At 38.1% G+C, this 17,809-nt stretch overlaps 1 protein-coding gene across 7 annotated transcripts in view; it reads right to left on the bottom strand.

Annotated features, from left to right (window-relative positions):
• The window catches only part of CARMIL1 (capping protein regulator and myosin 1 linker 1), a 318,790-nt gene that overhangs the window by 180,794 nt on the left and 120,187 nt on the right, over positions 1 to 17,809 (bottom strand). For all 7 annotated transcript variants that reach the window (XM_012741301.2, XM_012741297.2, XM_076010502.1 and 4 more), the window contains 3 exons: positions 14,213 to 14,263; positions 9,178 to 9,237; positions 866 to 987 (listed from right to left, as the gene is read on the bottom strand). In XM_012741301.2, the coding sequence (XP_012596755.1) occupies positions 866 to 987; positions 9,178 to 9,237; positions 14,213 to 14,263 (233 nt within the window). The remainder of the gene's footprint in view (positions 1 to 865; positions 988 to 9,177; positions 9,238 to 14,212; positions 14,264 to 17,809) is intronic.

Here is a 17,809-nt window from a genome sequence, read left to right as displayed (position 1 = left end):
TTTGAGACCAGCCTGAGCAAGAGCGAGACCCTGTCTTTACAAGAAAGAGAAAATTAGCCGGGCATAGTGGCACATGCTTGTAGTCTCAGCTACTAGGAGACTGAGGCAGAAGGATCACTTGAGCCCAGGAGTTTGAGGTTGCTGTGAGCTATGATGGTGTCACTACACACTAGCCCAAGCAATGAGGGAGACCCTGCCATAAAACAAATACACACACACACACACACACACACACACATATATATAGGCATGGACAGACAAAATTTAGTAATATCCATAATGTATATTTCAAAAAACTAAGAAGACAATGAAAAAGTTAATTTTTATGTTCCATATTTTTAGGTTTCCTCTTACTGAAAAGCAAAAAGCAAAGGAAATAAAGAGCTGTTTTTTTCCATTAACCCTATATTTGATGTCTTTACACAAAGCATGCAGCCCCTGGCAGTCTGCTAATAACTCTGAGTAAAATTCAGGCTAGGATAAATCTGAAATTCTATTTAAAATGTTCCTTGTAGGGCGACTTCCGGGGCCCCCTGCTCTTGGGGGCCCCAGAACCTCGTCCACGAAATTAATATTAAAAAAAAAAAAAAAAAAAAAAATGTTCCTTGTTTAGACTTGTGAGTAGAAATTAAAAGACTGCCAAATCCTTTCATCACTCAAGTTCATTAAAGAATAAGGCACAGAATTATAGAAAACGTCACACATAAAACACAAGAGTTTGATTAGGGTTTTGATATGTAATGGTTAAGAAGAGAAGTCTGAGAGAGGAAATAAGTGAAGGGGCAAGAGAAAGGCAGTTTCCCAGTCACCACTTTGAGGAAGAACAAGTTCCTTGCTCTCCTCCCCCTCCCCCAGGGGAACTCACACTGGAGAGAGGCCAGGAAATATCTTCCGCAGGCAGGTGCCAACGTGAGCCAGCACGTCAATGACGTCCTCCGGCGACGCCATCTTCATGGAGATGCTGCACTTCTCAGTTTCCACAACCATCTGCAAGAACAGGGTTGGATATTTCTTAATGATGAGTCCAATTCTTTCCATCTTTAATTCTAAATATTATAAACTACATAGTCACACAGATTATGTACTAATATATTATGATATCCCCTTTTTAAGAAGCACTTCCTTAAAATAATACTCTTAGATATTATTAATACACTTAATAATCAATTAATTATAATAATTAATAATGAATACACTTAATAATAATACACTTCCTTAAAATAATACTTTTAATACTCAAGGAAGAGTTTGGGTAAAGGGTGAAAGTATTGTCAGAAACATCCAGGCACTGAAGCAAATGTTTTTAAGGATCAAGCTGGCAGATTCAAATAGACGACCTATGTGATAAAGAATAAACTCCCACATTCAAACAGAACTTCTTTTGCCAAGTTTTGTTTTGAGACACAATCTTTCAAAGTTGTCATAGCCCTGCTATCCATTGTGATTATGACTATCTCCTCCTGTGAAGACCCAATGACAATCTGATAGCTACCTTTTCTAAAAAAAAAAAAAAAAAAAAAAAAACAAAAAACAACAACAACAAAAAAACACACTTAAAAGACAAGAAACCTTGCGAGATGTTTAAATGAAATGTTAATGCCTTTTGCCTGGGAGCAAAAGAAAAATCAAACGCTTATAAAAGTTTCAACCTTTCTAAGAAAGGAGGATACTTAGAAAGAATTATATTAAGGTAACAGGGTAATAAAATGTTTAGTGTTAGGTTTAGTGCTAGGCAAAGATTCATTCCTATAATTAACTGCTGGAAATGTCCAAAATAAATACCAAAAAAAATGTTGAGTCTGAGGTCACACAGCTAGTCGGATAAGCATAAATCAACCTGAAAAAGAGGGCTGGTTCCAAAGGGACAACAGGTTAAAGATGGACACATTTCAAATAAAAAGAATCAACTTTAACCACTTAAAAAAAAAGCCATTATCTTGAATCTCAAAAATAATTATGTAAATGTAGTTCTTTTAGATTATGACTGCATCAAAATATCCTCACATGTTTACTTCCTATTGTTACTTATTTCTATAAAAATATGATGAGGGGGCAGTGCCCATAACGTACAAATACCCAATTACATTAAGAAAGCAATTTTTAGATTTTGCATTAGATTTTCCTAAAATTAGTCAAACTGAAAATAATAATAATGTAAGTCTTTCATAATATTTCTGTTAAAAGTAAAAGTAATGCAAGATATTTGTCAAAATGATGAGGTCAAAGAAAAGGATATAAGTGGTCTGAGTTTTTAAGATGTTTCTTATTCATAAATCCCCCTAGAGGAATCTGTCAAAAAATATTTAAGAAGTACCACCTCTGTGCCAATTAGTTGTGTGCAAAAAAAAATTTAAATATCCTAATTTTCAGCGTATTCCTCAGGAAATGAACATCAAAGCCTTTCAAATTCTCTAGGTAAAGATTACATTTGTCTTGTAAAAGCTGGCCCAAGAGGTATTTCTCTCAAAAAAACCCAGCAAGCATTATTGTACCTGGAGGTGTTTATTAACCAATCCCAATAGTCCATGAAGTGTCTTAAGTAAGACTCAAGCCACTTTGTGCAGTTAGGCTCATATGTCTCATGTGCACGTATCTGTGCATTTGCATATTTCTAAAAGCCAGACACTTTGGGTGCGCCATTGTGTCTGCGTTCTACATTCCACCCCCAACCTTCCCACCATGGGTAATTATATTTTTCACTACAGGGTACTTTTACATTCTTCACATCTAGTGCATCTATTCAGTTCACAGCTTGGGTGTGAGTAATTAGTAATTAGCTTATTCTAATTCTACTTAATCTTAACACCTAATCATCCTTAATTGCACAGGATTGAATAGAATGACAGGGAAGGAAAAAAGGTGACAGGTGGGATAAGAAATGGGGCTTTCAATTCGACCTCACGTGAGAGCGTTCACACAGCCTTGGGAATGATGTCTCCACCTCTGCATAATATAAAGGCTGCAACAAAGTGATAGAGGTGGAACCAGTACAATAAATCATCTCATGAGGAAAAAAGAACTCCCTATCAAATATCCTTTTCCTTCCCATTTCAGCTGGGGAGGAACAGAATGTTTGAAACACATTTTCCTTAGACACTTAGCAGGACATGACCCATGATCTCTGATACACATTTAAAATAATAATCAGAGATACAAGCTCATAGTAACTTATTTATGATTCAAATTTTCAATCCCACCCCAATTGTTTTGTTAAGGTAGAAAAACCTGACTAAACTTTAAGGGTAGCCTTTTTTTACTAAAGGCCAGCCAACAGACGTGTGAGGTGTTTTTCTCTCCTATAACAGAAATAGCCAGGGGGATGTTTTATCACTCTGTGACACAGCAAACAATTAACCCTATAATTAAAAAAAAAAAAAAATCACAGCAGATGTTCAGTTGTACAAGAAATGGTCCAAAATCCATAACTGTAAAACTGTTCTATAACTGCTGGCCTCAATTTACTAACCATGAAAGCAATAGAACTGCAGTACCAGTAAGTGCTATCGCATTGAGACTTGTAAAATAAGATTAACATCTCTCACATTTTTGCAAAGAAGAGGAAAATAGCAATAGTAAAAGTCACATTTCACTAACTCAATGACACATTCACTCACTGTCACACACAATGCAATGGGTGTGTCCCAGGTATTTTATCAGAATTTACAAACCATAATTAAATAATGATGACAAAAAATTAATAAATCACAGGAAACATTAGAAAAGAATTCCTAAACAAAGCTAGATTGTGAGCAGACTACCATCCTTATGATTTTATGTAAGACAAAACCAAAACCAGAGAATTAAGTAACCTTGAGGTTACACAGGTTAATGGTTTTCAACCTTCAGAACACAATAGGGTCAAATGGTACACCTGATAAAAATACAAATGTTCACCCCAGATACATTGAATCCTAACGGTCCTGTGTGTATGGGGTGTGTGTGTGTATGTGTGTGTACAGGGAGGTGTAATGTGATAGAGAGAGGGGTACTGCTGAAGGTATCTGTATTTTTAAAAAGCACCACAGGCAATTCTGAAACACATCAAATTTTGAATACCAAATAGGTTGCTGGTATTGCCAGTCTTTGAACTGCTAGCCCCTTTGTGGAAGTCATATCAATGTTTCACTATAATTTCTTCTCCAAGGTCCATACCATGAGACAAAGATAAACTAAAGAACTATTGTAACGCTATTATTTTGGTACTTACACTGATAGAAGAGCTCCATGGGGCTGAGGTAGACTGCTTTATGTATAGTCCCTCTGGATGATGGGCATATTGAAGAGGGCAGAACTACAAAGCATGGTAAGACCAGTTCTGGCAGCCAAATGGGAAAATTAGTCTTGCCACATCAACATACTTTCTCATAATTAAATGCCAAAGTCAAATCATATTTTAAATATAAACTTGGTATTAGTATTTCACTAATGCCCTTCTGCCCCCAAATCATAAACATTCTGGAATTAAGACCAGCAAGAAGGACATGGTATGTCATGATGTCATCACTCATGAGTGATCATTCACTGCTGCATATGTTTGACCATTTGGGCAAACAAATGGTGCTGTGATTTTCCTTTTAAACTCGTTTCTGGAGAATGATAAACACATAAGATAAAACATTCTCTAAGATGAACTATAGAACATTCCGAGGATTTGTATGCATCTCGATCAACAAAAAGTGACAATTTTGACGATTTCTTTTAGGGACATTACCAACAAACTCCATACACACACACACACACACACACACACACACACAAACACACACACACTGTCTTTATAGTTTTAAAAGCTAAAACAAAAAGTAGAAGAAAGGAAATAAGATCAGAGCAAGAATTAATGAAACAGAAAACAGAAAATCAATGAAATCAACAAAGAAAATCAATGAAAATAAAAAGCAGATTCTTTGAGAAGATCAATAAAATTGATAAACCTCTGAGCAGACTGATAATAAAGAGAGAGAGAGAGAGAGAGAGAATGAACCAAGTTAGCAATGTCAAAAAAGATATTCTACAGATATTAAAAGGATAAGTGAATAATATGAGTAACTTTATATATATTAATAAATTCATTAACTTACATAAAATGGACACATTTTTTAAAAGACACAAACTGTCAAAGCTCACTCAAGAAGAAAAACATGAATTGATCCATATATATTAAAGAAATAGAATTTATAGTAAAAAATCTTCCCAAAGAGAAAACTCAAGGCCCAAATAAATTCATTGGTAAATTCAACTAAACATTTAAGGAAGAATTAATAAACAACTCAACATAAAAAATTGAGGAGGACAGACTACTTCCCAATTCATTCTATAAATATGATTACTCTAATACAGAAGACAGCCAAAATTGTTAAAAGAAAACCATAAACCAGTAACTCTTCACAAACATTGATGTAAAACATTCTCCACAAAATTTTAACACATGGAATCCATCAACCTAAAAAGGATAATACCTCATGACCAAGTAAGGTTTATCTTAGGTATGAAAGGTTGATTGAATATTCAAAAATAAATCAATATAATTCACCATTTTAACCAGCTCAAAACAAAGCAACAAAACCACACAATAATCTCTATTGACAGAGAAAAAACACTTAACAAAATCCAACACTAATTACTGATAAAAACTCTCAGCAAACTAGGAAAGGAATACAAGGGAATTTCCTCAATAAGACAAAGGGCATCTGTAAAATTCTACAGCTAACATCACACTTAAATGCTCTCCCTCAAAGATCAAGATTAAGACAAGAAGGTCTGCTCTTGCCACGTCTATTCAGCACTGTCCTGGAGGTGGTAGCCATATAATTGTCAAGGTCTGAGATTTGAGTTTACCCTACTTATGAACCTGTTACTCTTTCATAGATGCTGGCAGAAGACAGAAAATGCCTGGGTCACAGACATAGGCTTTTACTGTTTACAGCACAACAATCTATGCACCATGTCTGCATAGATTCCCCCCTGCCCTCAAAGTCCCACAGGGTGATGGGGAGGGATTCAGAAGGATGCCTGTACACATAGTAGACTGCTTACAGGAAAGAAACCCTTGGGCTTTGGGAATCCCATTCTACTGTCTTCAAGGTAAGGAGTAAGCAAGCCTATTCTTTGTTCAAAAGAGAAAAATTCCATCATCCCATGAGGTTGCTCACTGCAAGCATAACCCTGAGAAATAGCCTTGGTAGGAAGTATTCACAGCACTGATTTCTTGCACACCCAGCAAGACATGTAGGAGCATGAGAGACTAACAGAGGAGTATCTCCCAACAGCAATGAGGCAAGAAAAAGCAATAGAGGGCATCCATCCCTATTCACAAATGACATTATCTCTGTAGAAAATGATGGAATCTATTTTTTTAAAAAAGCTACTAGAATTAATAGCTATTAGTACAGCAAGGTGGCAAGATATAAGATCAATGTGCAAAAATTAATTGTATTTCTAATACCTATAAGAAACAACTGGAAATTGAAATTTAAAAAACAATACCATTCACAATGATATCAAAATGGTATAAAATACATAGAAATAAATCTGACAAAAGATATATAAGACCTGTACACTGGAAGCTACAACAAAATACTGCTGAGAGAAACTTAAAAAGACCTAAACAAATGGAGAAATATAGTTTTCTTGGGTTAGAAGACTCCATGTTATCAACATGTCGATTCACCCAAAATTGATCAATAGATTCATCACAATCCCAATCAAAATCCCAGCAGGCTTTTTGTAGGAACTAAGGAGATTCTAAAACTCATTTGGAATTACAAAGGACCTAGAATCCTAAAAAAAAATTTTGAAAATAAGAACAAAGTTGAAGGACTAACACCAACTGATTTCAAGTTTTGTTGTAAAGCCACAGTAATCAAGACAAGATGATAGTGGCATAAAGAAAAACAAACAGACCAAAGGAACCAATTCAGAGTCTAGAAATAGACTTACACTTACATGGACAATTGATTTTCAACAGAGGCAAAAACAAGCTCAGTGAGGAAAAAATAGTCTTTCAAACAAATAGTACTGGAACAAGTGAATAGATGATACATATGCAAAAAAGCACAGGAAAAGAAAAACAAAATAAAAAAATCTTCAATCTATACACTGCTCTATATACAAAAATTACTTCAAAATGGATCATAAGCCTAAATGTATAACCTGAAGCTATAAAAATTCTAGAAGATATAGAATATTCTGTGACCTTGGGTTAAGCAAAGATTTATCCAATATGACACCAAAAGCACAATCCATAAAAGAAAATATTGACAAACTGGACTTCATTAAAAATTAAAATTTCTGAGGCCGGGCGCTGTGGCTCACGCCTGTAATCCTAGCTCTTGGGAGGCCGAGGCGGGCGGATTGCTCAAGGTCAGGAGTTCAAAACCAGCCTGAGCAAGAGCGAGACCCCGTCTCTACTATAAATAGAAAGAAATTAATTGGCCAACTGATATATATAAAAAATTAGCCGGGCATGGTGGCGCATGCCTGTAGTCCCAGCTACTCGGGAGGCTGAGGCAGAAGGATCACTCAAGCCCAGGAGTTTGAGGTTGCTGTGAGCTAGGCTGACGCCACGGCACTCACTCTAGCCTGGACAACAAAGTGAGACTCTGTCTCAAAAAAAAAAAAAAAAAAAAATTAAAATTTCTGCTCTTTGAAAGACACTGTTCAGAGAATGAAAGACAAGCCAGACTGAGAGAAAATATCTTTAAAGGTGTTGTTATCTAGAATATGGTTTTAAAAATACTCTCAAAACTCAGTAAGAAAACCAACACCCAATTTTTAAAATGGCAAAAGATTTAAACTGATATCTACCCAAAGAAGATATACAATGACAAAAGAACAGATAAAAAGATTCTCAACATATTATGTCATTAGGAAAATGCAAATTAAAACCACAATGAAGGGGGAGGAGGGAATGAGTATATACAAACACAAAGAGAGAGATCTGCAATGTATGGGGGATGGTCACGCTTGAGGCTCTGACTTGAGGGGGGGGCATGGGCAATATACGTAACCTTAACATTTGTACCCCCATAAAAAATAAAATGGGGGTATGCTAAAATAAAAAAAAATAAAACCACAATAAGAATGGCTAAAATTAAAAAGATTGATGATACCAGTGTTGGGGAGAATATAGAACTAGAACTCTCATATGATGCCAATAGCAAGTAAAATGATATAACCACTTTGGAAAACAGTTGGGCCCCCTTTCTCAAAAAGTTAAACATATACCCACCATATGATTCAGCCATTCCACTCCCAGATATATACCCATGGGAAATGAAAGTTCAGTCTAAGACTTGTACATAAATATCCATAGCAACTTTATTTGTCATAGCGAAAATGAGAAGCAACCTAAATTCCCACCACCAGGTGAACAGGTAAACAAACTGTGATACAGCTATACAATGGAACACTACTCAGCAATAAAAAGAATGAACTATTGAGATATGCAACAAAATAAATCTATCTCAAAATAATTAAAATGACTGGGAAAAAAACATACAGGAAAGAGTATACATTGTATAATTCCATTCATATAAAAATTCTTAAAAATGCAAACTACTCTATAGCAACAGAAAGCAGATATCTGTAGGCTGACTGCAGATGGGGAAGAGGAGGGAGAAAGTGTTTACTGAGGTGTACGAGGAAACGGCAAGATGATGAGTGTATTCGGCATCTTGATTGTGGCAATGGTTTCATGGGCATGCACGTGTTGACACGTGTATACTGTAGTTAACTGCAGTTACTTATAGCTTAATAATGCTGTTTTGTAAAATCTATATTTTCTTAATAACAGAAAACTCATTTATCATCACATTCCCAGAAAGACCTTATATAGCACTGTATAATAGCTATGAAAGTTTAGCACTAAAGCTTGTTGTACAAACTCTCTAAGGAACAGTAGTCTCATGTTTACATAGCCAGCTACCGTAAGAGCTAATTAGTTCTTCTCCAACTGGGTTATGGAGAATGTGTTTCCCTTATCAGAGCAAATTTCCAACCCCTGCATACAAAGCCACTGTCGGAGTCTCTCATTCTGAAAACTCCTTTCCTAATCCTGTTTATCCACATTGTCTCAAGAAATCTGCAACAGTAAAACCAAAATAGGAAACATTCTATGGGTTCAGGAACTCAAGAAAGACCACGACCTTGCAGTGACAGCTCTCTATCGCTCATACTCACCTGAGCTGGCTTGCTGCAGATGACACCGTGAATCTCCAAATAGCTGAAGGTTAACTCGAGCTGTGATGAGGGGAAAAGGCGAAAGACAGACTTGTAATGAGGGTTTTAAAATATATAATTCAAGGTAAAAACACTATAATTAGAAACAGCCCAAGAGCAAATAAGATACTGGGTATCCTCTGAAGGCAGGCTGGTTTAATATCTCTGTTCATTCAATGATCTAGAACCATAATTTACCATATTTTGGAAAAAGTATTATTCACTTTACTAAGGGATTGGAAAGGAAGTTGCATGCTCGACTTTCTGAATTTCATCCAGGGACAAATCCAAGGCAAGTTTTTGCACTTCTCCACTATTTATTCAGTGAGAAATGAATGTATGTTAGGAACCCTCTAAATATACATTTTTCCCTTTTTCACTTCAAAATTTTGCTTCAGAAACACACATCAGGATAAAGTTATTGTTGCTTTTCCTCTCTTTCTAAACAAGGGATTTAGTTCTGGTGGTATTTTGTATCATGATACATTGATTGGTAGGATAAAGCTTAGAGCAGAAAACCCCTAAATCTCCAGTTAAACATCTCAAAGTATCCTGATGAGGGCTGGGGGTACAAAGAGAACTCATGCCTTCACTATTCACTCAGTCAACCAACAGGCATTTATGACAAGCCTACTATGTGGAGGCACTGGAACTAGAAAGAGCAATGAGACGTGTGTTTTGTCCTGCAGGAATTAAATGCAGTGTTGAAGGCACATGCCTAAAAACATTCAATTAAAGTGGAAGCTTTCTTACCTGTCATTATTAACATTCTACATGGTTTGGTTTTCGAAAGATATTTAAAGCAAGGAATTATATACCTGTCTCCCTTTGTGGTTTTAATTTATAAACATATTTGCATTTGCCATGCTTTAACATAGTGCCAATGTTTTTCTTGAGTTAAGCACACAAGCTGGCACTCAGTGGCCTTTTCTTGTGAGTCACACCCACACTAAGGGCTTCCAGCTACTGGTTCAAGTCCCTTTAAAAATGGAGAGAGTCCCTTTAAAAATGGAGAGAGAACTGGAAGACACTTGTAAAGCAACCTGAGGGTAGAAGTTTCCTAGATTACTATGCTCCTCACACCGTGCATTCCTCAGACTTTAACAGTTGTCTGGTTCTTAAGACAGCCATATTTTTAAGCAATTCACTTTTATCAACATTCAGTATTTCATACACACTCTTTTTACACTCATATTTCATTTTACGTGAAATATCTTTCATTAAAAACATTTGCTACCATAATTATGACTGCTATGAACAGGTTTGGGACCAAGCACTGACCCTCAATGGCATCTCATTCAATGGGTGGGAGCAGGTGGGAGCAGCTGTATTTCCACTCTTACAGCTGTGAAAATACAGCTGGCATCAGTCAGCATCATCAGGACAGAAATGGGCACCTTTGGCCAAAATGTGGTCCAGCAAGATTAGTGGGAGGTCAATTAAGATGCTTCTACCGAATCCGAGGGCTGTTCCTGGGATAGCCAAGTGCTGGGAGTTAGGAACGAGTGGTTCCTAACACTTCAGCTAGCCCTTAAAGAATGACTCCAGGTTTGTCAAGCAAACAAGGGGTGGAAAGGGAAATTCAGACAGAAGAAAAAGAATCTGCAAAAGCATAGAGGCTTTATAAGTACTAGGAAAAGGCAGAAACTAAAAGGAGTAGATCCTGCAGTGTCACCAATCAATAAGGAATGACTAGCTGAGTCTATGATTAGCCAAAGTCCCAGGTTATTATTAACAGTGGGAAAAGAAGTCTCTGAGACATACTGAAAGACATCACAGCAAGGTTCAAATCATTCTCTCATTTCATCCATGGCTATTTTTATCAGGCCTTTGAGCCTAGTCCCCACAAATGATAACTGCGCCCCCCAACTCCAGCCCACCCCAAAGACAGTTTAAAGAATGTCACTAGATTAGATGTACAGGCAGGAGGAGGCAGGAAGAACAGATAGGAAGTTGAGACAGATGCAGGCTGCATGAAGACTTGAGGACATTTTTGAGACAGAACCTTAGATATTAGTGATGGATTAGTTAAAAAGAAGGAATTAACCTAGATTATCAATAGCTTTTCTACCAGTCTCTTGCTCACCCACTCCATTCCCCTAGCAAGGGCAGAGCAAATCTAAGTGTGATTATGTGGCCATCCTTTAGCAATTCCTGCTATTCCTCAGGCAACAGTCCATGCTCAGCTATGCAGCCAGGCCTAGGTCCTGCCCATCTTTCCAAGCTGTTTCCCTCCCACCACAGCCTCCTCTACAACCTTCAGCCCACACTCCCACTACCCAAATGCACTGTGGTCTTCCAGACTGCTAAGCCGTTGACCAGTGTCAGACCTCTTATTTGCCAGGCTGATGTCAGGTGACTCTTCAAACAGCCTTCTCTGCAAACCCTTCCCTGATCTGATAATTACCTAACCCCTAAAAGCAGAGCTGGGGTCTTCTGGGGTCATGGAAAAGTTCTCTCTCTTCATCTGGGTGTGACTACAGAGGGATTTGCTTTGTAATTAATCACTGAGATGTAAATCTGTTTTGCTCATTTTGACTATATATGTGGTACATTTCATAATAAAAAGTCAAAGGAAAAACATATTAATCAGCCCCCAAAGAAAGAGAAGACATCTATGTCATAAGCAGTGCTTATTTTACACTAATGTTCTGAAAATAATTATTTACCCAGAAAATAACAATTTACATTGGCACATGAAAATCAGCCTTTTCCAAGGGGAAAATCTGCCTTTATTTTTTTATGATGGTGACAATATCAGAAATCAACCAATGTCCAAACTACCCTGGTCAGACTAGCTGTGAACATTATACGTATCATGAGAGGAAGCCAGGCCTTCCATCAGGAATAGACCAAGAAGGGGTTAGAATAAGATCGTCCAGCAGAAGGCAGGCAGGTGAATTCCCAAGAGGTAATACACCTTCCATGGCATGGAACCATCTTAGGATATGCATATTATTCAGGAGTCTTCTATTCAACAGGGTGTTTGACTATTAAGCTCATAAAATTTCCTTATACAATTAGATTTTTCACCAGTGGGATAATACTTAATTCACTTCCTTATCACTATCCTACCTTCAGGCATTTTACGCATAGGTAGCTTAGTCCAACTTCACTAACATAATAATTGATTTTATGTATAACATTATAAACATACAGAATCACTTTATATTATCAAAAGGGCTGAGACCAAAAGCCTTATTCTTTGGCGAAACTTTATAAAAGCTAACAATTTATATGATCAGAAGGGAAAAAAGCAGCAAGTACCCTAAGCCTATGACTAGCAAATGGTGGGTTGGTATCTTACCAAAGTTCAGTGACAATCATGCAAATCGTTAGACTGTAAATTCTAAAAGATCCATTTCATTTGTACCTGTAACATTATATAGCATTCTATTTGGCACACAAGTAGAAATTCACAGAACAGTGGCTAAATGTTAAATTTTAAGAAACAAAAAAGTACCAAGAGAATGAGCAAATAACACTGCAGCCCAAACATCGTATTATAATAGGCTGAAAACATGTACCAAACCTCACCCATTTTCCTGAGTATGCGGGCAGGGGAGGCAGTTCAGCTCAGTAAAAAGTAGAAAAACGTAGGACATGTTGAGTCCAATTCCACTTTCTCCCATTCATTACTTGTGAATCTTTAGACAAGTCAATTTTGCATCTTACAAAGTTACTGTGAGAATTAAATTGAGATAATGAACTTAAAATACACTTAAGGGCTGGGCTCAGTGGCTCACGCCTGTAATCCCAGCACTTTGGGAGGCATGAGGATCTCTTGAGCCCAGGAGTTGAGACCAACCAGCCTGGGTAAAATGACAAGACTTCATCTCTACAAAAAATTTTAAAAATTAGCCAGGGGTTGTGGCATTTGCCTATAGTCCCAGCTACCCAGGTGGCTAAAGTGGGAGGATCGCTTGAGCGCAGGAATTCGAGACTGCAGGGAGCTGTGACTGTGCTATTATACCCCAACCTGGGTGACAGAGTAAGGCCCTGTATCTAAAAAAATAATAATAATAATAATAGTACACTTAGTACATAACTTATTAAATTCTAGTAATAAGAGTATAGTTAAGCAGAGGCTTTGTAGCCAGATTCCTTCTATTAGAATCATTTATCACCTACATGTTTGACCTTGGGCAAATTACTAAACCTACCTGTGCCTCAATTTTTCTATCAATAAAATGGGGATAATAATAGGACCCATGGTTCTCATGAGATTCTTTTAAAGATTAAATTATTTACTTAAACAGCAGTTACTAAATTTTAGTTATCTTTTTAGCAGGAAAAAATCCGAATTTCCTGTTACCATTCAGTCCTCATCCTATAATGATTTAGTTACCATAAACAAAAGAAGCCATTACTGTGCCTAATTCATTAGCTACCAGTTCAATTTTTAATTTGCACCATGCAATAAAGGGTATCTCATAAAAAATGTTATATAGATCTTTTAAGGAACAGAGTGGTGCCATGTTATTTTTTATAAGCAATACCAGAGTACATGGAGAACAGCTAAAGTGGTTACATTACAGATAGTGTAACCTTTAAAGTTATGAAGGTCATTTCCCACAGATCTACAGCCTTAGAAAAATCTGCCAGTACTGGACTGAAGGAAGAAGTAGACTTAAAGAAAGTGGAAACTAAGCCCCAAATGTGAAGGAACAACAACTGGGACATGAAGCCTCAGGGACACAAGGACACAAAATGCTTCACCACTTTTCCTGGGATGTCTTTATATAACAAGAGAACAAAAGAGTAAAAAATGTCTGTCATCACAAACGTTAGCTGCTGTCTGCAGAGAAGGAAGGAAAACAGAGTGTGCTAAGAGAAGTCTGAACACATTAGGCTAAATCATAAGTATGTAAGTGAGGTGTGCGTGTGTGTTGTGCTGGAGTACAGGTAAGCGTGTGTGTGCATGTGAGTGTGCACAGGAATGTGCAGAGTGTGTGTGTGTGAGAGAGGGAGAAGGCGGAAGCTCATCAATGCTTACCTTGGTGGGGATTCGCGCTGTCACAAGGAAGGCTCGGCATGATGTAAGCACCTGCAAGACAGGAGGGCAGCATCAGTACAAGTACCAGTGAGTGGGCCTGGTGGGTTCTGGTGTTCTCCACCAGACTTTAATGACACCTAAGCCTCAAAAGGCTACATGGCTTGGCTCCTGTTAAGTAAGAATAATTAAGTGACCCAAGACAGCTTCTTGGCCCTATAGAATTATTTTTAATTTAAGAGTCCCCATATCAAGGTCCATATTGAACAAGTCACCTGTAAAATGTCAAGATGAAAATTCAGTCTGCAGTCCAAAGGACCAACAGATTTTGGTTGAGTAAGCAAGACAGGTCTCTGTGATATTAAAATACAGGTATCTTATAAATAGTCACAGCCCCACTATATCAACAGGAAACTTAATGAAAAGGCCAAGTACTCATTCACAATCCCTAAATTACAACCACCACCCACATTTGCCCTTTTGCTTTCCATTCTCTGTACTCCAGCTGATAACTTTTATGTAATGCACAGGCAGCAAAATCAGGTTAAGCTTCCAAAAAATCATCCCCAACTTTGCTTCCCAGTTGTGCCTCTCTCCATCTCAGAACATTCATGGAAATTTCCTTTCTGATACTCAGCTAAGAACATATATATAGCCCATATATATATAGCCCCCATATGCCTATAGGCCCCTCTTGCCCAGCAGGGACCTTCATGAATGCAAAAGGGCTGAACTAGGAGTATAAATTTTGAGAAGGGATCCCATGTCCACAACCCTCACTGTCTAACCATCTATTCTGCAACTCTGAGGTTCAGGCAGACCTCGTGAACCTTTGAGATCAAGAAAGACCCCAAGGCTCCTCAAGTCTTGATGGGAGGATTGCCTTTTTTCACTTTCCAAAGAACTTCCTTGTCACTAAATCCATATTTAGCAAGTGATGCTTTTGTGCTAGTCTAAGAATGCTAGATCTGAACAAAACTTTAGAAATAATAAGTCAAGAACACTGGATCCCCAAGTTGTTAAAGGACTTATTCAAAGTCGCACAGCTTTACCCACTCAACCCACAGGCCGAACTGCGGATCTGAGCACAGGTGGTGAATCAATGAGTATGCCTCTGTGGCCTGCTCTGTGCCTCTCTCTGCAGGCTCCCAACCCCAAACAGAAACAGTGTATTTTCTATAAAACCCTTCTACAAATAATCATAGGTCACCACTGTAGGGGATAACTCAAGCCAGGACTATTTATGAGACAGATGACCAAGAGAAGTAACCCAACACTGGCTGGGAGAGTCTGAGGAGGGCAGAAGAAAGAGGCACGGCCCATTTCAAGACCTTCCACTAAAATGCCACAGTCACTGTTATGCACAGAATCAATTTTTACCTGGTATCCTTGTCACTACTTCATCTTAGAGTTGACATGCTCTGCAAACCCGTTAATAAAATGACTTCTAAAAGTATAGACAACAGATGATATCTATGTTTGAATATTCCATATGCTATGAACCAAATCACAGCTTTTCCCTAAGGAATCTTGGTTTTTTGTTTTGTTTTTGTTTGTTTTTTTAAAGTGAGGCTTTGGGGGTACGGGAATGGGACAAAGCAAAGGCAGCAGAAAGGAGAGAGAAGTGTACAAAGCATGGATGAGTGAGTGAAGGTAAAGTGTAGCCCAGTAGTAGCAGGACTGGCTAAATAATTTGCAGGATCATTGTTCAAAAATTATTAAGAATTTCAAGATGATGACAACAAAGCATTCACCTAAAGTGCAAGGCACTTCTGAACATGGTGTCCTGTGCAACGGTACAGGTTACATGCCATGAAGCTGTCCCTGAGTAGCAGCATTCCCCATGTGCCACGAATGGGGAACATCTTTCAATACACTGACCCGTTTAATACTCACAACCACCACATTCGTTGTCATTGTTACTTCCATTTTATAGATTAGCAAGCCAAGACCTAGTGATGTAACTCACTCCATGGTCACAATTAGGACAGAAATAGAATTCACACGTAGCTTTGTCTGTTAACACCAAAACCTATGTTCTTAATCACCAGGCTATACTTACATGTTACCACCCAATCCTGCCTCCTTGTGCTTTAGCCCCTGGCAGGTCAGTTAGGGTGGGGGTAGGAAGGGATAGCAGAGGGCAGCCTGTGACCAGGAGAGACCCATAAAGCTCCCAGCTCCAAGGGGTACATTTCTTAATATTTCAACAATTTTTTTAAAATTCTCTTTTTAAAATCCCAAGTATGCCCCACAGAGTTAAACTCTTCCACCATTTCCACTAGTCAATCCTTGGCTCACACAGCAGCACTCAGGGAATTAAGAGTTTGGAGGCCTTTTAGGAAAGGGCGAGAGATAATTTTGTTGCAAGGTTCAGTAATAAATGTCAGATAGAAGAGGTATGACAATAAGAAAGAGGAATTTGGAAAGTAAGATCAAAAAGCACCAGAGGCAGGCTTAGCCTGCACTGCCATTTGCCTAGGTCTGGAGAGCAGGTTATGAGATCAGAACTCACATTAAAAAATGAAATACTCGCCTTCCCTGAACCAAGCTCCATAGCACACCTAGAGTCTCCAATCTCACTTCAGCCCCAGGATATGACCCCTCTTTCAAATACTGATGCTCCCCCACAGCGGAACAGAAAAGAGGATGATAATGCTGACAGCCATGCTCACAAGCACAGCCACAGGAAGCCAGACCCCCATTCTCACCATTTCGCCCGCTATTATTTACAAAGCAGCACATATATTCCTCTCTTCCAGGGGCACCTGTATGATCAGTTCCTGATCTATTCAAGGCTCTAAGTCCATAAAACCTCCGCATAAAGGTAAAATATTAGCCAAATCATAAAAGTCACATCCAGAAACGTCCCAACATCACATGGTCAAAGACAGGGTTTTTAAACCCCTGAGTTTATATATAATGTGAGAGCAGGTCCAGAGAAACTCACCATCTCACAGCTAGTTCATGGCACAGCTGGAACTAAAAGCTGCAACTCCTCACTTCCAACCTATTAGCTTTTCACTCTCACCTCAGATTAGCAACAAGGTTTTTAAGACCAAAAGCCCCAGACAGAAACTTGTAACCTTTTCAGTATTCATAAAAATTTATTTAGCTCTGCAAACATTCCTTCAAAGGAATCCACAATCCTTTTACAAGTATAGCAGTTAATAGTAGCCAATATCTGCTGGACACACTGTTCTAATAGGTTTGCATACCTTATCTCATTTAATCTCCACAGCACCCCATAAGGGAAACACTACTATTATCCCCATTTTAAGATGCAGAAACTGAGGCACATAGAGTAACTCATGCAGGTCACTCAGTAAGTCAGTGGCAAACTGCTATTCTAACCAGTGGTTCCAGAGACAGTGCTCCTCATTACTTATCCTGGCTCTCCAATTTCACCATTCCAAGAACCAGATTCCTTGATAGTCTGCACATATGGAAATGTAGACAAGTCACAGAACTTTAACACCAGAAAGAAAGAAACAGGAAAATGGTCATCAGAATGAGAAATGTTTGGATACCATAAGAAAAAGGACCAATGCCCCTAGTACTGCACACACGTGCGCCTACTCTCTCTCCATCTCTGTTGTC

This window comes from Microcebus murinus, chromosome 15 (assembly GCF_040939455.1).
Source record: "Microcebus murinus isolate Inina chromosome 15, M.murinus_Inina_mat1.0, whole genome shotgun sequence".
NCBI lineage: Eukaryota > Metazoa > Chordata > Mammalia > Primates > Cheirogaleidae > Microcebus > Microcebus murinus.
The sequence above is the reverse complement of the archived record's forward strand: the minus strand, read 5'-3'. Positions and strand labels throughout refer to the sequence as shown.